Here is a 20,508-nt window from a genome sequence, read left to right as displayed (position 1 = left end):
ACTTCTTGTTAGAGTGTTTTTCACCCTTACAATATTGATTTTCTTAATCAGCATGAAAATACCTTTCAAATGAGGGGTCACTTCCCTATCTTTTAAAAATTTTTGAAGTTTCGATTTTGCTGGCGGAGCGGCGGTGGCACCCTACCCATGGCAACCTTGAAAAAAGTGCCACAGGGTTTTTACATGAATTTTTCTTATTTTTATACTCAAAGGCAACTTTTGACAAATGGGCTTAAAAAATGAGTCCTAACATCCCCCCCCTACACGTAATTAAATATTACCCTAAAAATTAATTATTAAAGAAAGCGTGAATACACCTTTCCTGTAATTCTTAAAACTGATGCGTGGGCATTATTTTGATGCTCTCCATCGTTTGGTCTCTGGAGACTGCGTTTTCTTAGGGAAAGTTGGTTTTTTGAGCTTTTCTTAAGTTCTGTCAAATTTTGTCCAATCTATTCATGATATTATACCACCCTGAAAATTTTTTGCCAAAAGAAGATCGCTATCAAAAGTAAGAAGCTGAAAACCCACTTTCCCTAACCCCTCACAGGCAAAAACGGGTTCGTTTACCTCCCAAACTATTTTATACACAACGGTGGAGCGCACATTTTCCCGGGCCATTTCTGAGAAGTTTGAATTACAGGAAAGGTGTATTATGACCTCATCAAATTATGATGTCATAAATTGTAAATTAGCTCTAACTCTATATATAAGTACATGTCGAATCTTTGTCAAATTTGGACCAAAGATGCGTCTTAATGGTGCTAAACTTTTCAATGAAAAAATTTTTTGAAAATTTTGACATAATCAGCAAAAAATGCAAAAAATCTAAAAATGCGAAAAAAATTTTCTATAAAAAGTTATATTTCAGTTAGATCTTTGGTTCAAATTTTTAATATTATAGCGATTATACGATTCATGACGTCACCAAATTCGATCAAATTATGACGTCATGATTACAATTTCTTTAAATTATAGATTTTTGGGGTGATATTTAATTAGGTCACAACCCGGTTCCTAAACTTCCAGGTTTAGAGGTACTTTACAGCCCTAAGTGGATCTCTGAATCTGGCTGCTATTGGTAGCGAAAACTTAGGGTAAACTGAAAATTAGGTTTTTGATACTTGCCCTAAGTCACTCAAGTTCCCGCAACTCTTTCTACCATTTTAGATGGCCTTAACAATAGATCCAAAAGCGCACCATAATCTTTGAAGATAATTTGTTTTTGTCTCCGGCTTTGGGAAGTAGCAATGTTTTTTGTTGTTTTCGAAGGAAAATGGTAAGAAACTTAAGTACCGTAAATCACCGATTAAGCGCCCGGGCGCTTATTTAATTTTTCAGGCTCTGAGGGGGGCGCTTATTCAAGCGGGGCACTTATTCAAGCGGGGCGCTTATTTTTTTATTTCAGAAATTCGTATATCAACAAATTCGGAATCTGCTTAAACTTTAAACTTCAAAAAAGGATTTTATTCTTAATCTTTTTTTTCTTTTTAAGACAATATCTTATTCAATCAATAACAATATCTTTGTCGTCGTCTTCATCTTCTTCAATAACAAGTTAATTTTTTTGGACTGTTAATCATCTGAAGAGAAATTCTTATCCCGGAAATTAGCCTAGGCCACCAATTCGAATAAGCGCCCCTCCCCTCAACAGTTTTTTTAAATCAAACTTAAAAATAAGAAGTTTGAAAGTGTATACTGTAACTTCGGGTAATGCCAACATACCTTGTCTAATTTCATCATTCATAGCAACTATCTAGTCTATCCAACAATGCTTATAGATAAAAACTTCCGGGTAAGATCTTTAACTCATTACACAGTTTCAGGGCTATGGTTGCTAAGACAAGTTGCTTGAGCCATAGCAACTCGGTTGTAAAAAAATTGTATTGCTTTCTGTCTTTACGAGACTAGTCTTTGCTTTGATTTCTATTTAGTTCTATTTTCTCCCTGTGCAGTCTATAGTTTATTTTTGAACTATTAACAAGTTTCTTTAGAAACAACAGCTCTTTTTAAAAACAATTTTAAAAATGTTCGACGACGATGAAAATGATGATTATGTGACTATTGGCACTCCATTTGAAATTCCTGATGATATTGAAAATGCACCTTTGAAGAAGCAAGCCAAAGTTAGTGATCAAATTGTAACAGATAAACAAGGGCGACGCCGGTTTCATGGTGCATTTACGGGTGGATTTTCAGCAGGTTACTTCAATACTGTAGGCTCAAAAGAAGGGTGGACTCCTTCTACATTCAAATCTTCTAGAAAAAGCAAGAACCAGGAAATTGATGAAGATGAAGGTTCTGGTCAGAATCAACGTTTCCAGCAAAGACCTGAGGATTTTATGGACGATGAGGATTTCTCAGAACATGGAATTGCACCGAGAAGATTGAAAACAACATCTGACTTCACCTCAACAGGTAAATTTCTATTGAATTGAAGTGTTCAATTTGTCCAGCTCAATTTTATATGCAGAGACATGCTTTACAAGTAATTCAAATGGTTTCAAAGCTACATAACATCGTGTTTTTACAACTCATGGTTGGTGCAACCTGATTTTAGCCTGTGGATAGAGGGGACTAACTGTAAGGGGTCAATTTCAAAAAGTGAAATATTTAAAAAAAAAATGATTTTGACCCAGTGAAAATGCTTCAAAATGGTCCAAATTGAATTTAAATGCATATTTTAAGGTTTTTTTTTGTAATTTTAGACCCCCTGCTGAGCATAAATTGAAATTTTCAGACAATCATGGGCAAAATATTTGAGACAAAAGGGAGTTCCCGGCGAAATTTTAAACACCACTAATGATTTTTAAGCACGTTAAACTACAGTTGGAAAGAAGAGTTCTAACTCTGACTTTAACACTTAAGACTTTGAACCTTAGGATCTCAGGATTTAAAAGCTCAAGTTTGCTCGAATAAGGCTTGGAATATAGCCTAGAAGCCACCAAACCCCTCTTAATCGAAATATTCAATGAAAGAAAGTGGAAGTGCTAAAATAGCAATTCTCGCCCGAACTTTAAATTCTGAAAAACGTTAAAATACACTAAAATCTCAATATATTTCGACCATGATTGTAGATTTGGTGACTTTTTTCTGAACTTCTTTTTGTTTCATCATAAACTTCACTATGGAATGTCTTCTGTCTTAAAAAAAGTGTAAGCACATCTTCAACAAGATCAGTAACTTGTGGTGACAAAAAATGCTCTATACCAAGGTATAGAAAAAATTATTTTTCTTCAAAAAATTAAAAACATAAACACATCTTATATTTTTTCTAAGAATTTGGGCAATAGCACGTCTTCGCCATAGAACTAGAAGTAAATAGTCCACGTGAGAAAGTGTCATTGGCTTAGGGGCCAACTAAAATATTTGCCAACCAGGGGTTACCTGAATCCAAGCCATGGATTTCATAAATTTTTCAACTTCATTAATTCTCCAAAATATCTTCTTGCAAACTCGATTTGAGGGAGCGATCAGAGGCAGACAGTTACCTATTAAATGAAATATATAAAACTGAATTAAGAAAACCTTAAAAAAAAAGATAAGTAATTTCTCCCTGAGAGAGCCTATCCTTTCATTACTTCTGCCCGAAAAAAAAATCTAATTTTGATGATTTTCAAATGTTAATGATTTTAAACAGCAACCTTCCTTTAATCCATCATGTCAAACTATTCTCATTTCAATTTTTTTTGCCCAGAGGAGGAGTTGAACTCCAGAAAACGACAAATCACACAGCATCTCAACGAGAATGAGGAACAACCAGCTTCAGATTCACTCCTTGATGAACTACTTCTACCCACAAAATTGTCCATTGGTATACAAATACTAAAGAAGATGGGCTGGAAACAAGGACAAGGTGTTGGAGAAAAGGATAGAGCAGCTAGCGTCCCAGAACCTGTCAAAGGAAAGAAGGTATTAGGGATTTCTAATATCTGGTTTAATAATTGTACTTCAATATTTTTGCCTACTTAGTTGCCTACTGAACAATGATCCCAAGTTAGAATACACAGACCCAGTGGGACCCCAAACCCACTGGAAAGTTTAGCCAAAATTTTGTCCCCGTCAGGGAAAATGCCCTACAATTTCAGCCAATGTGGAAAACAGACTTTTTTTTATCCCAATTTAAAATTTAATTGAAAATAATTGCACTCCAAAAACCATCCCCACTGGCTTTTTTTGAGCTGAGAACAATTGAATTTCTATCCCCATCGGGATTTTGATAGAAATTTTCATTCCCACTGTGGGAAGAAGTTCCACCGGGAAGAAGTTCCACCAGGGCTGAGAGACAGAGGTGTTAAATTTTATCCACTTGACTATTAAACTCGTGGTGAAAGTCCGGACATTGTTTATTAAGTTCACAGAAGTTCAGCATATGACAATTGTGTCTCCAACTAGATACAGGGCTTTCGCATCATCGCATAATTCCCCAGAACTTTAAGGCAATAGTTGTGCAGAATGTATTAGCGCAGTAAAAAACACAGATCGATTAATTTCACTAAGTTGATGGAGATGTAAGGGTCCATCTCCCTCCGTTAAAAAAAATCTATTAGATCGCTTGATTTCTGTAAAGAAGGCTATTTTATGAGTCTGTATTTCATTAATTCTTAAAACAGGTGTATGGCTGCATGCGACCTCAAGCCACAGATTCCACGGATATGAGTGCATTCAAGAAACTACTGGCACCAAAGGATGTCGTTCAAATATCTTTCACTCGAAAAGACAATTTTCATGGCATCGGATATTCTGGTCTGGACCCAACAACAGCTATGTTTGGTAGTGGTTTAGAATCGAGATCGTTCAAGCCAACTGGTAAAGAGAAGAGAGGAATCAAAGGACATGTAGGTGTAAAAATGGCATAAAATATATTCTGCAGAGTGTTTCTTGTGTATTTTATTCGTTTAATGTAGTTTCACCAAGTTTAAACACTTTCAGTACAGTATATTATCATCCAGGTAATCTTTAACGATACCATGTGAGTGATGATAATGATAATGGATTGAAAGAGGTTTAGACTTTTTTCCATCATCGAGTTATGAATTCAAAATTATGACAAGTAGGGGACGGAGTTTGTGACGTACGAAAGTGGGTTGTAAACGACATCACCAAAATGATGGAATCGCTTATTAAGCATGTGGCAACACTGTCTAGTTGAGATACAAATACAACATTTCCATCTTAGCAGTAAGGGGGTTTTTGGTTCAAATTATCGATTTATCTCAAGTCCATTCACAAAATCTAGCTACAACATTTTTTTTATTTTCCACCTCAACAGGCATTTGGCGTTGGAGCGTTTGAAGATGAGGATAAAGACATTTACGGTGTGGACAACATGTCTAATTATGATATCTCTATGACTGTTGAAGATGAGAGTCACAAACATGGTTGGTCTGGTGCTCCCAAATTGAAACAAAACAAAGGTAGATAAATTTGGTTATTTCCTCGTTTTTCGAAATTAGTAGTTCGGGTGAGAAAGTCGCTTTTGAGCTATTTGTTAAATGTAATCGAATATTTCAACTTGGGAGGGGGTTATAGACTTCCTGGCTATATTAGATCAGTCTTGAACTTTTGCATCCTCAGACCCTAAGGTCAAAACTCTACCCTTCCAAGCTAAGTTAGAGCGCTTCCAAATCGTTTGTGTCTATAAGATTTTGTGGGAATTTCCCTTTTTCTCAAATATTATGACGTTGATTTTAGATGGTTTGTTGGTTTAGTTTTGTTATAGATAGTTTTGTCCTTTTCTGATGCTACAACCCATTATTTCTTATACCTCTGTCCTAGACATGTTTTCCCAGATTTTAGTCATCATTTCACTTTGGTCATCTTGCAATACTTCAAGGTGCATTAGAAACGACGAAGTTTTTTTCATAAGATATCGGATTTATCTGACGTTTAGTAAAACTTCGGGTACAGCCTGATCAGTAGATCAATCAATTCCGACACCTTATTAAAGGAAAACTCAATAATCATTTATTGCCAGTTCGTTGGTCCTTTTCTTCGTTCATTGTTTTTAAATCGAAGTTCAACATGAAATGATAATTGATAAAATATTTTGAATTTTTCTTTAGTCTAGAAGAACTTAAATCTTCTGTCTTCTTAGGATGTTTGTCTGGGTTCGAAAAAGGTTCCCGAGTTTTGAAAGCCCCGTCCACACAAAAGATGATTTCAATCCCATCAGGATTCATCCCGAAGCACACCTTCCCATCCAATGAAAAGAATAGTAGTATCACTTGTACACAAAATGATGGAGATAAAAACAACAAGGCTAGGCTGACCAGCAAAGAACGTGGTCTGATGTTTGGGGAGACAGTCAAAACTTTGGATGATGTCAATAAGTGGGCTTTGAAATGGGACGATCGACCAGCGCAAGAGGAAAATGATTCAGAAAAAGATCGAGATATGGAGACAGAAAAACAAGAGAAATCGAACAGGTACTTTTTCTTGATTTTGTATACATACATTATTGGTCTTTTTACGCCGGCTCTAGTTTAGCACCGGTCCCTTTTACGCCGACCCTTTTTACGCAAAACCTCATTTTTTCCACTTTTAGCCCAGCCTTAATTTAATCCCGATCTCTTACGCCGGTCCTTATTACGCCAGCGACGAAAAAAGAGCGTCAATAAAGGCCAGCCTTAAAAGTCCCGATAAGGTATATTGATTATGGTCGTTCTTTATAAATTTAAAAACGAGACTAATATTTCGACCCTGTAATAGTGGCGAGAGAAAAGGATCAGAAAGTTTTTTTGTCAAACTTTGAATTCAAGGTGTACCAAGGGTATAAAAACTTTTATTATCTAGAATCCTAGGTACTTTATCTTTTCAGAGTTGTAAAATCTTCGTCCTCCATAAAACCCCTCATCCTGACAATCCATAAATTTTAGTGAAACCATATTGCCTCCATTTCAGGTTCTCTTCTCGATGGGACAAAGAAATCAATCAAGTGCGTCCGAAAATAATCAACAAACCTTCCCCCGCGGACACAGCCGAGGAAACGAAACCTAAGAAAGACGTCCCAATGTATGACGTCAAATCGAAAACATTCCGTCCGTTCGCGAAGAATCCGGAGAAACAGGCACGCTATGAAGAGTTCGTGAAAGCAAAGAAGGAGAATCGAGACGCTGTTTTCCAGTACGATACGTGAGTAATGTATATATATTTAGTTATACAAATCTATTTCCAGTACGATACGTAAGTAATGTTATTCAGTCTTCCAATGCTTAGGCTATTATACCTTGTTGTTGAGTGTTATATATATTTAGTTATACAAGTCTATTTTCTTCTATCTGCCGAGAGTGCTCGATGATATACTTTGATTTATTATTCAGAACCAGTGGCGTCGTGGGAAAATTTTTCTGGAGGGGCCAAAGTCAATATTTCTTTGATGGCGCCCCCAATTTTCCAAAGTGGCGTCCTCACCCACCAATTTCTAAACTTTTACTAATTCATTTGCTTAGGCATAATGATGAAGGAAATCTTTAGTGGATAAGAGTAGATGTATCTTTGATGAATGGAAAAGGGAAAAACAGGCCCCACCATGGTTGGGCCCACTAGAAAAATTTTGAAAATCGACTGCCATGAAGATACCCTTAATCGCCAAATAAAAATAGTCGAATTTGACACTTGCTAGAGTGAAAAGAAACAATGTGTAATGAGAGCGAAGCGAGATGTTTTATGATGTCAATATTGTTGTCAGCAAATTGGTCTTGGGGCACAGTTAGATTTTAATTTTTTAGATTAGATTTACTTTATTGCGAGCGAAGCAAGCGAAAAAAATTGCAAGTAATTTAAAATTATCTCAGTAAAATTGGTCTTGGGGCGCAATTTAAGGCGCATAAAGTATGATTTTTAAGATTGGGGCGTTTAAAAAAATCTCTTTTGGCGCCCCTTGCTCTTCGAAAAAGCTCCGCTGGGGGGGCCATGGCCCCGCCCCCCCCCCCCCTTGCCACAACGCCACTGTTCAGAACTTTAAGTTTAATGCCGCCCGTATGGACGACAATCATCAGCTAAATTAAAAAATCGTTTGAAAAATATTCATATACAATTATAGTTATATTTCGTTATATGTTTAGTCCAGTTTTTAGTAGGATATCTCTCCTAATTGATGTTGATTTTTATCGACTGGATAGCTCCTTGCATAGTGGTCCGAAGGTCTGTGCTACCCCATCGATCTTAATTCTTATCGACTGGATAACTCCTTGCATAATGGTCCGAAGATCTGTGCTTTCCTATCGATGTTAATTTTTGTTAACTGATTAACTCCTTTCATAGTGGACTGGAGGTACTAGTTTTGGAAATTTTTGGACCTTTATTGGGACTCTATCCTGAAATTCAGTTTTATGGGGGCAAACTTCGGGTTTCTCCTTTGTTATCCTTAGCGGAACTGAAATTAGATTTAGTAGCTTTTAGATCCTTACATGGATTTTGAATCTCCTAAAAGGCACATACCCCGCTGTACCCTCCATTTTCCGGGAACTGTAAGTCTTAATCCAATAAATAAAATCTCTACCAAATACCTAACTTCGTGTAATGGCTGTCATACCTCGAGTATATCTGTCATAGCAACTATTTGGTATGTAAAGTAGTTAGAGTGATTTTTAAATATATTACCTAGAAGCTTTTATCTATAAACATTAAACAGACCAGATAGTTGCTATGACGAAATTAGACAAGGTATGTCAGGATTACACGAAATTACGGTAATATAAACTTTTTGTTTTATATGCCTGGGTCGGTTATTTAGAGCAAGTCACTGGGAAGAACTTCAGAAAACAGAGACATCGAAATTTTAGTTTCGAAATGATATTTCAATTAATGATCAAATATACAAAACAAGGGAACACCATTATGACCAAAAGCTATCCAAGATATAATCTAAGATTCTAACTGAACAACAACGTTTTACTCGCGTGAATTAGGCAGTAGTCTAAATTTATGATGCCTCTCCTCTAACTATTGTATTATATGCGAAATGGATGTTAATGTGTGTTTGAGTGCTCGACATCTCCTCAACTGTCATTGTTTTTCCCCCGTAAATTTCTCTTTGATTCAATTGGCTGATGCGCTTCGTTCAGTCTGGGATAGTTGTTCTTTGACTAAGATCAGATTCTCGATGACATACCAGATTTGTGAAATTCCAGAAAATATGAAAATTATAATTAACATTAGATGAATAATTTAAAATCTATATGATGTAAAAATAAAGGAATAAAAGATTTTTTTTAATTTGGTTTTGTACTATTGGATGATGAAGGTAAATTTGGCGATGCTGTTCCTGTGAGTGCGATGTACCGTCTTTGAATCTGAAATATAATAAACAGCTTGAAAAATCAGTAGATATTCCAAAAAGAATTTCCCGCAAATTTAAAAAAAAACTTTTCCATGTATTAGAATCATGACATAAATTAGCGCTGTTGCAATGGCTCCAGGGGTAAAATAATAAGTAAATAAAATTTCTAAAGTGTACGAGATTTTGAATGATCCAACCTAATTTGCCAGGGTCTTGGTAATTTTCTATAAACTATAAATGGATAAAAGATAGCTCGGTAGTTCCTAAGCATACTTTGAGCTTCAATTTGCTGTATGAGCATACCCAAGGCTGTCTAGGGGCAGATTTTGTACAAGTTATTATTTGGATAAAGATTTTGAAGTTTTTGTTAACATACCATAGCTGTCAAAGAGAAATCAGGTTGATCAGCACGAATCATTGGCTTTCCAACTCTGTTTAATGGTTTACGGTTCGCCAACTCCTCCAAATGTTTCTCTTTGTTGTTCTCCATATCCATATAAGCAATAAAGGCGAAAAATGTAGGGGCGGCTACGAACGCCCCAAATGATAGGGTGGTCCCTTTGAGAATATTTTTGGCTAGGGAGAACGCCATGGCCTTTTGGGTTTTCGATTAAAACTCAGAATGCACTGCGTATGATTCTTAAAGCGTCGCGTTTTTAAAATTCTATACTTCTGCGGTAATGATGGGCGTATCCGCCCGAGATAGCGATTCTTTTGTGGTAAGCAAAAAGACTTCGACTATAAAACTGTCCCCTATTTGGTTGGATTGAATTTGCAAACTATTTTGCCGAAATCCGATATTTGATATTAAGTTGGACTTCTTATCTTCGACGGGGTGATGGTTTCACCAGAAATAAAATTTTTACCAACGATTGTGTTGAAGTAGTTAACCTTGATTTGTTTCTCGAACACTGGTACGACCAAACTGAAACTTCGACACTAATTTGATAAATGATACCTCGAAATACAAAACTGACTGAATACTGCTGCTACACGATGCGACTTCAAGCTGCTTGCTACTACAACAAATTTATCTGCTACCATTTATCACTTTAAAACTCGATGAACTTGCATGAGTCTAAAATACTATTTGACGTCAAAATCTTTCCTTGAATGTAATTGACGTCAATTTTGTAATTACTTTCACTTTCGTTTTCGCCACCTTGAGAACTCGAATTATTTTACTTTAGAACTATAATTTATCTGTTGTCAGGTACTAGTCGAAAATGGCCGTTGATTTAGATGAAACTCTTTAGTTGAAATAACATTTATTAGAATGAATTTTCCCGGGGATTAAATTTCGCGCTTGAGCTCATCTGCAAAATTTTAAGATTTTGTGGGAACTTATATTCGCAGATGGCATTATCGAGAGACATTATTTTCATGATTGTTTTCATGATCTTTTTACTGCCAAATTATACTTACTGGTTGTTGAAATACGCTTTATTAAAGCTTTTTTGAAGCCAGTTAACATTTCAAAAGTACAGTATGTGGCCCCCAAAACGTCGATCAAATTTAAAATTTCTCTCAAATCTAAAATTTCTCTCAAATCTAGAGGAAAAGAGATTTTACAAAAATCTTTGCTGCATGAAAAACTTTAACATCTCTATTTTATTTCCCAGAAGTTCTTTTTCAAAATTTTCAATTTCAACAATATTTTTCAATCGCTTAAAGATGGGTAGCTTTTTTCTAATGGCCCCCAAAACGGAGGTTTGCAATTTTAATGATTTCTCGAGATATGAACATATTTGTGTTTTCCCTTAAATTTACGACCCGATGGATGTAAAATTTATGATTTTTATGAAATATTTCAAGATATTCGATATTGCAAAGTCCAAACTGAAAATTTAGAAATTTTCAAAATGACAATTTTGATTTAACAACGTCTTGATCAAGTTTTTGAAAACAAATCTCTTTTGAAAATAGTTCCATTCATGTATGGAATGAGCTGTGAAAATTTTAGAAAAAAAGCTTAACTGAAACTGAAAATATTAAGCTTTAAAGATATTTTTCTCCTATATTTTGCAAAAAAATTTTTGCTGATTTAGCGAAAATTTTTATATAAAATGTTAATTTTTTGCTATAAACTATTAACTCAAGGTGATAGGAATGGAAATCCAAGATTTTTTACTTTTTTCTCATATTTAGAATTTTCGGTTTTATCAATGCTGATTCTAGGGCTCCAAAATACTGGTTGACCTTCAAGATGCTATATCTTTTACCCAGCCTCTAAAGTCACAGATGTATCTGCATTTTCTGAACGGCATTAGGGTTACAAAGTTTCCTATACCCCGTTTTCAAAACTTATTTTGAATATCCAAGGAGCTAGAGTGAGTTATATGCAATTTTTATCTAATTTTGGTGTTAAAATATTTCCTTTAGACGCGAATATGTTATTTGAATCTGTCTCAAACCAGCAAAAACATGCTAATTTTTAAGTATAACCATCATTTTCAAAATAAACAAAAATCGTTTAATTCTGATAAATCTACAAGTCAGAATCTTCATTTTAATGACGACCTCCTTTTTGGGGGCCATATACTGTAGTTATTTTTCCCAATTTTCGCGAAATCCGCGAAATTTGAACCTCGCGAAAATTTATCCCATTAAAGTATTGTAATACCGGTTTTAATGCGGTTGTAATGCCGAAGATTTGAGGAATCCATTCTACTGTAAAGTAATACTAATAAACCGGCTGCGCTGGAAGCTCCGGCTTAAGAGATTAAAAGATGTGAAAGATGAGCTTGTTGAGTTAGTTATGTTAGAACGTTGCCCACAAACTACTAATCAGAACAGATCAGAAAGCAAAGTAATAAATCTATTGCAGAGCTTAGCTAAGCATTATTTTTTCTGTTGGGATAATACTTGGAGGAGAGTAGGATAAACCAAATAAAATGGTACAATAGTGTGTATGTAATACATAGTGGTATATTTGGAAAAAACCTGTTTCGGGTTTGAAATCTTTAAAAGGAATGGTCGCCCCAGCCAATGAAATTACGACAAGTCCAAAAAATATAATTTTCAGTTATAACACTGTGAAAATTTCTCTGATCTTGTTCAAATTTACACAGGAATTGTGTTTTAGTATTCTTTACTGAATTCTCATAGTGATTTGTTTGTAAAAAATCTGTGTCAGGTTTGAAAAATCAAAAGGAACGGTCGCCAGCCGCGATGAAATTACGACAAAGTCCAAAAACGATCATTTTCAGCTATAACACTGTGAAAATTTCTCCATTCTTGTTCAAATTTATACAGTAATTGTGTTTTAGTATCCTTTACTGAATTCTCATAGTGATATGTTTGTAAAAAATCTGTGTCGGGTTTGAAAAGCCAAAAGGAACGGTCGCCAGCCGCAATGAAATTACGACAAAGTCCAAAAACGATCATTTTCAGCCATAATGCTGTGAAAATTTCTCCATTCTTGTTCAAATTTACACAGGAATTGTGTTTTAGTATCCTTTATTGAATTCTGATAGTGATATGTTTGTAAAAAATATGTGTCGGGTTTGAAGAATCAAAAGGAGCGGTCGCCAGTCAACAACGATGAATACAAAATAGGATCATTTTCAGCCATAAACATAACACAACAAAAACTACTCAGATTGTTTTCAAATTTGCACTGTAATGTTGTAATTTTAGTTTTCTTTTTTAAATTCCAACGGATGTGTGTATGAAAGTTTCATTGTCAAGTTACCTACAGAGTTTTATGGTTTTATTAGCCATATGCAAGATTTAAGCACTCGATCAGCTGACGATTCATGGCCAAAATTTCACCAAAATCTTTCCACATTGTTAGAGAGCCAGTATGCATCAAACTTCTCATAAATCATGTCCAAAACATCATGAATAATGATGAAAATGATCTATTTTTCACTGAGATTTGCCAGTATATTTGCTACACAGTCAGCTAGTCCACTTTTGGCAGCCATCTTTTTCTTAAATACTTTCGGACAATATTATTGGAATCAGATAATCCGTTTTTATTAAATCGGGATAGATCATCGGATTAGATAAACAAACAAAAAATGTCTTGACCGTCGTCGTCGTCGGACGAGAGAGAATTTAAGGCTCCTAGGCCGGAGCAAAAAGGCATTATAGCCGTATTCCAAATGATTTCAAAAGTTTTTTTTTATTTCTAACGCGCATATAAACCCCAACCAAGAAAAATTTGCAATCTTGACTTTTTAATTCGCGTGGGGTAAAAAAATGGCGCTTCTTGGTTCAAAAATATTAATTGAATGTTAAGAAGTATTAATATTATTTTTAATCGACTCTGCCGATATCTCATGCCACAGTGGAGTGATGGTAAAGGGTGCACACCTTTCTAAGCGGTGCGCTTTTGAGACGAGATCTTGAAAGGGCGTTTTATTTTGCTTGCCCACCACTGTCTACCTGGGTGGATTTGCCATAGGTTTTTCCTACTGGGTAGTAAACTTATCGTATTTTACGCTGGCCCTTCTACATTGGCCATTTATCCGCCTGGATAAATACTGGCAAAAGCTATAGAAATCCTAAACTGGCTTCATAACAGTCAAGATGAACTGGATTCTGCATCAAATATCCTCATCAAATCCCTAACAGTGCTAATGGAGATCCATGCCCTTGCGACGTCTTAAAAAAGGGACGATAAGGTATAAAAAGTCATTATGATTCGAAATCGCTTGACGTACTTTGATATAATGCATTGTATCTATTGACAAAATACTTTCATTTTTTTCCAGCTCAGTGACAGAATGGGAACGTCAGCGCGAGCGGGACGAGTTCACCCGTGCTTCCATTTTATATCGTCCACTCAATTCGATGTTTGCTAACCGCTTCACGCCGGCCACTAGTGCGGACCCACAAAACATTACATTGAAATCAACTATGGTAGAAAAACCTAATGATGGAAGCGGTGGTGTTCCAACCAAAGAGTCTAATACTTCTTCAAGTAAGCAGTTGCCAATTACAATACTTGTATGATTACACGTTTTTTTTTAAGGAAAACACTTTTAAGAAACATGAGGCTCAGAATGTCTAAAAACTAAGAAACATCTAAGAAACATGCTGAGGCTGAGAATGAGAAAATAACATTTTTTAATTCGGTTTTTTTAAGAACCTTCCAATCAAGGCAAAGTTCCAGAAAAATACTTACATAACAGTTAGAACCACTTGAGAAAATCAATATAGAAGATAGGAAAGTACCGTAGATTAGTCTATTAGACTATTGTATTATCGACATGAGTCATTTGAGCTTGAAAGAGTTTAGAAACATAAAAATTAGTTTCTTAAAAAACAACGTGTATTGTAACATTACAGTACGACCAATTCCTTAGTTTAGCTGTCTATCAGTGGTCACTGGCCTCACTTCTTAACCTTTCCAGCGCGCAACTTTTTAAATTTTCACGCTGTCAGCGCGCAACATTTTTTCAGAAAATAGAAATGTTCAGTTATTTGATCATAACTCAAGAACTAGGAATCTTTAGAAAAAAAGTAAGGTATCCCTGAAAAGCTACTTAAATTCTACAACTTTCAGACCAAGTACCAATCCAAATAAAATATTCCAACAAAAATGGTAGCGTCACGTAAACCACAGTTTTTTTTCACGTTTTGCGGTAATGTCACTTTTTTTGCATTTTTCACTTCTAGAGCAAAAAAAAGTGGGGGGAGTTTAATTAAAAAATCTGTCTTTGGCTATTTATCAATCTATACATACATTTGAAGTATATACCAAAAATCAGCATCCAGAAAAATCTGTATGTGTCACACCAGCCTCCCAAATATCGTCACTTTTGCCAAAAATCACGATTTTCGGCTAAAAAAATCCAATATATACAATTTGAGTATTTGATAATATGTGTGTTTCCAGAAGCAGCTACAACATCAAAAATGGTGTAAAGTATCCCAACTATCTAAACAACACTTTCAGTCAGTATTCTTAGCTCCTGAAGCTTTTGAAGGGTATCGGCTACCGTGAAACTAGATGGCATAGTCGGCGACAGTTGTAAAGTTTCAAAAAACCGTAAGCCTTTTGAGGCAAACTCATTGCTATCAAATCTGGTCTCTTTTGCCCATAAGGAATGCTAAATGTCATCATAATAATTCCATGTGGCTGTTATGTGGTTCCTGCCATCATTTTGATCCATATAAGCTGTAATCAGGACATCGTTATGAGCCAAGAGTTTCGGGGATCGATCGACCGTTGCTGGTGGAGCGGAAGAAGTAGTGCAATTCAACATAAATCCAGGCTTTTCAAATTCTTTGGTGCTCCTTTGAAATAAATGAGGTGTAGAAAACACTTTTGCATTGAATTTGTCCACTTTCCATGCTCCAACCTGAATAAAAAGTAAAAAGCACTGTAAGTTTGGGTCGACTCCGACCGATTTGTCAAAATGACAAATAAATGGAATTTTTATGCTAAAAACAAAACACAAAATATAAGATATACTTACTGGATGTTTTGCCATTATAAAAACAATGTTTCCATGAAGAAAAGTGGCCTAAACCAGTCAAAAAATCCAAGAACTTTAGCAGTAAGTTTGAAAAACCCATTTCTTGGTCGCCACCTTGATTCAGTGTTTTTCTCTACCTTTTCTCCGAAATCTGCTGCCTCACCACGTGATCAAAACATTACATCACCATATATCAAAAGAAAGCTTAGAACCTCTACTTTCCGTTTCTCTTTACTTCTACGGCTAGCAAAGAAGCCAATGGGAGAAATATAGCTTAGAAGATCAATATGTCAAAAAAACGACTATACACGTCTGCCGGAACGTATGCTCGACGACTATACTCGTCCGCCGGGCTGAAAAGGTTAAGACAAATTAATCATTTGCTTATCTATCTTCACGTTACCGTTTGTTGATGCGACTTTTTATAGTATTGTGTCATTAAGCTTCTTTTTTTTTCGGAATGAACTTCAACATCAAGTTGAACTTCTAAGAGCACGCTTTTACTAGACTAGACTAAACTAAAGAATTGCCACATTTTTACACTCTAGAATATGGAAAAAAAATTGAAATCGATTGAAAAAAGATTCCATAGTAATAAGTCAATGAAATCAATAAAAAAATTGAATCTTTTCTTAAAACTTCACCCTTCAAAAACTTCATTCTTTCATGTGTTTTTACCTTTACCTTGTAGGTGAAAATGACGATAGACTTTCAGACGATATGAAAGCAGCCAAGATGGGCATGTATGGAAAATTGACCCGATCGGTGCACCAATGGCATCCCGACCAGTTATTATGTAAACGATTTAACATACCCGAACCTTACCCCGGCTCCAAAATTCGGGGTGTTCCAGATCGCGCCCGAAAATCGAAAGCGGGTTCTTTCTTCGAGCGTGATTTTTTATCTATTGCAATGTCTTCATCGAATGAAAACGATAATGTCGAGGATATCGAGGAGGACGATTTTGCGAGTCGAATAAAAAACGATGAACAGAAAACGTTACAGAAAAAGACTTTGAAGATAGGTCCACTCGCCCACTTGAATCGTAATCTCGGTGAAGTCGATAATGAATCGAATGGTGCAGAATCGATAACGGAGTCGAATCAAGGAACGAGTAGCAGTGTATCGATAACAAAATCGATAACTTCGAAACCATCAATCGATATTTTTAAAGCTATTTTCGATGATTCAGAATCGAGTAGTAGTGATGAATCGGATTCCGACGAGACTCAGAAAGAAATCGATAAATCCCCTCCTAAAATTGATAAACCAGATGAGGAAACTCGAATAGTCGAATCTAATAAAACTAATCAATCCCAAATGAACGATTCAATCGGAAGTGCGTATAAACCAAAAACGGAAGGACCTCTAGCATTTTGAATAGTACTCGATTAAGAAACGATACAGACGGTAATATTAGCATTCGAGATGAATCGATTGAAAACGTTAATAATGTATCTTCGATTCTAACCAGTATTCGAAAGGACGCTGATCAATCAGATAACCAGAACAATAAGGCCGAGAGAAAGTGGTAGAATCGATAATAAATACAATAAAATCGAAAATCAATCGACATCATACCGTCGTAATGAGACGAGTAACCACGATAGAAAAAGCGATTTTAATAAAAGATCCCATGAAGACGAATGGACTGAAAAAGATACGAGGCGTGCCGATAAAAAACGCGATAAAACTGATTACGATTACTCATCGAGCGAAGAAAACGATGACGATCGAGAAAGACACAAATCGTCAAAATCATCGAAAAAGAAACATAAACACAATAAAAAGGATAAGAAACATAAAAAGAAATCCAAGAAATCGAAGAAAAAGAAATATCGGGGAAATCGGGAAAGCGATTCGAGTTCCGATTCGGAAAATAACGATAATTCGATTCCGAGTAATACTTTGTTATTGGAGAAATTGAAAGAGATTCGTGCAACTACTGGTAAGCGGTCCATAGTTACTGATTTCGTGTAGGATCTTTTTAACCTACATAGTCAGGAGTTTTTGAAATCAAAAATTATTTTTTTGAAAAAAAGTAAATTCGAACTTTATACCTCCAATTTTCTTCGTTTCCCGGTGCGTTGGCAGAGTCGTCGTTTCAATAAATCGTTTAATTTGTTAAGGAAGATATTAGGGGGAGCGAGAAGCCCCAGCCGGCACACAACGTTGTTTTAACGTTCAAATAACGTTATTTGGACGTTATGAATGTCAAATGGACGTTGTTTTGACGTTGTGTGCCGTCTGGGGCATTTCATGTGGCGAATCGGGATTCTTACCATAAATTGGAATAATGCGACCACCCAACAAATCTGCAAGAATTCGAGATTCCAGCCCAATATCTTGCTGTGAATTAATCATCTGCTCGTCCTGTAACGAACAAATTTTTTTAGTTTCTACACAGTCAATAAAGCCGTAACGTGTTCTTGATATTTTGGCCATCGAATTTTTATGTTGTCTTATAGTTTGTTCTTACAAAAAAAACGTGTACTTAGATCTCCGATTCAGACAAGGCGTCAATCAACGAATAAGAGAGACGGCATAAGGCAAAGTTGACAAAATCGCCGTCTATTTCAAGTACCAAAATACCGTCGTCTGTTTAGGTGAGCAAAAGCGATATACTGAGCCTTATATCAACTAACGACTTTTTCTGCGTCGACTTTACTTACCACTTTTTACCGCCTTGCTGTGTTTACGTTTACTACGGTGGTGGTTACACAGGCCCGGCGGAACAGTGTTAAAAGTGGGAAGGCTGAAGGCCCAAAATGAGATAAAATTCGCTAGGAATTAGAGAAAAAAAATCTAATTTACACAAAAGTGTGAACTCTCCCCAGTAGCTACGCTTCCGCTGAACCTGTTACAAATATTTGAGGATAATGCAATGATTCTATTCGTTAGTTTTACAGGTGCAAGGAAAAAGGGGAAGAATATAAAGATTGAGATATATCTGGCTGGTATTATTTATTTAGTTTAATAAGTATGTATTTTACACATGGTTCTTGATTTACAAGATTTAAGTAAAGAATGTCTCAAAAATGCAAAAGGAAGTCCTTTCTTATGACACTTTAAGGGCTCTGACCATAGTCAGAAAATTGATTTAGTATCTAAACATAAAAGTTATGTTTTAGATTCTTTAGCACTTTTAACAAAGAATTGCCTCTATAAATTGCTTTTTAATCAAACCCCTTAAGAGTAATTAAGAACTTAATTGCAAAAATGACGTTATGAACTTTAAAAATACGTTAATAATATGTTGCATCACCTTCTTTTATAAAAAGTGCTAAGTTTTAATGGGTAATTAACCTTTTTGTTTCGAACTTTTTTCAAACTGTCCGTAAAGAATTGAACTATTTCAAATTTTGCGGAAAATTTTTCTAAAAAGATGTGTCAAAAGTTATGACTGTTTTTTTAAGCAAAATCCAGATGAAAAATTGATGAAAAACCACTATTTTGAAGATTTCGAGACAAAGAAGCATTTAAAAAAATTTTCCGCAAAAATTTTTATTGTTCGGTAAAAGATACACCATCTACTGTGAAATTTTTTTCAAAATGTTTTTTCTTAACCGAAACTAAGCTCTTCAAAGTTGAAATACTCTTCCTCGCAAAAGTCTTTATTTTCTTCTTCATCAAATTTTTTTCAATGCAATTTTTGAATTTTCAGATTCAGGAATAGTTTGTCTAACAGAAAATGTATAACATGCAATAGTTTTGTTGGTTACATCAGTCAGAAAACACATTTTAAACACGGCAATTATGAAAAATTCACTATGGTCAGAGCCCTTAAGTGCTAATGTCGGATATATCGGAAATGGGCTATGAAGAAAGGCAAATTTGATAAAAATCCACTTTTTTGAGATTTTGACCATTTTTTGTCAACGAGTGGTCCAAGAACCTCCAAATTTGGCCCTGCTTTACTTTATCCTGTCCTCTAGAAAATTGATTTTTACCACTGGGCACCTTTCCGTCATTCAGTCAGGTCCGCGCAACCCAAAAGAAAGAAGAGACTCTAAGCTATCCAACGAAATATGAACGAGCTTCTAACTCCTTCTAGATCCGGAGATATAAGCCTTTAAAGTTTGAACTAGCAATTTTCTTGAAAAAAAACTTGGAAAGGATCGTGGCACTTAAAGGGTTAAACAGCAATACAAACAGTTTCTTCCATATAAATATCAGCGCATACACCATTAGTGTAACAAAACGTGAATTTGGTCAAACGCTTGTAGCATTGCGTTTCATCAGCAGCTCGAACAGCAATCATCGATAAGCAGAGTTCCATATTCTTTTTACAACATCTCACATACTTAGCTGGGCTTCTTTTCCTTCTACATATGCGTTCAGCGTTGCTTTGACACTTTGGTCCTCTGGAAAATTCATATCCTTGTATAAGCTCATTTGTAATCATGATCAAGACTAGAACCAGGACTCCAAAATTTCTCATTTTTTCAAGATATCTCAGTTGTTTATAAAAAGACTTGGAAAGTGATCTATCGAATAACCTTTACTCGTATGAAAGATGTCTCGGTTTTATATCATTTCTGAGCAGGTCCATTATCACTGTGATTGGCTTAAAATTAACTCCATTGTTGCCCTAATTACAATATATTTCTGATGTAGGTTTTGATGGACCAGTATATTTTCATTGACGACAGCTTCTCTTTTTCGCACATCTTTTCCCTTATATTCTAGCAATATTTACCTATATTATTTACAACTATTTTTATCTTGGTTTCTTTGCTCTGTCCCTTATATGTCCACCCTTGTCGACACCCTGGAAAGATATTAACTAATGTT

The 20,508-nt window shown here is 35.5% G+C and overlaps 1 protein-coding gene across 1 annotated transcript; it reads left to right on the top strand.

The window, feature by feature from the left end:
- Positions 1–1,964: 1,964 nt before the first annotated feature.
- Positions 1,965–17,771, top strand: LOC136807393 (G patch domain-containing protein 1-like). The gene is made up of 8 exons (XM_067063974.1): positions 1,965–2,418; positions 3,698–3,912; positions 4,614–4,838; positions 5,273–5,417; positions 6,098–6,428; positions 6,904–7,134; positions 14,005–14,213; positions 16,406–17,771. The coding sequence occupies exons 1-8, from the start codon at positions 2,028–2,030 to the stop codon at positions 17,092–17,094; spliced, it is 2,436 nt and encodes an 811-aa protein (XP_066920075.1). The 5' UTR covers positions 1,965–2,027; the 3' UTR covers positions 17,095–17,771.
- The last annotated feature ends 2,737 nt before the right edge of the window (positions 17,772–20,508 follow it).

Source organism: Clytia hemisphaerica, unplaced genomic scaffold (genome assembly GCF_902728285.1).
Source record: "Clytia hemisphaerica strain Z4C2 unplaced genomic scaffold, Clytia hemisphaerica genome assembly, whole genome shotgun sequence".
Taxonomy (NCBI): Eukaryota; Metazoa; Cnidaria; class Hydrozoa; order Leptothecata; family Clytiidae; genus Clytia; species Clytia hemisphaerica.
Note: the sequence above shows the minus strand (reverse complement) of the source record. Positions and strands in the feature narration are given on the sequence as shown.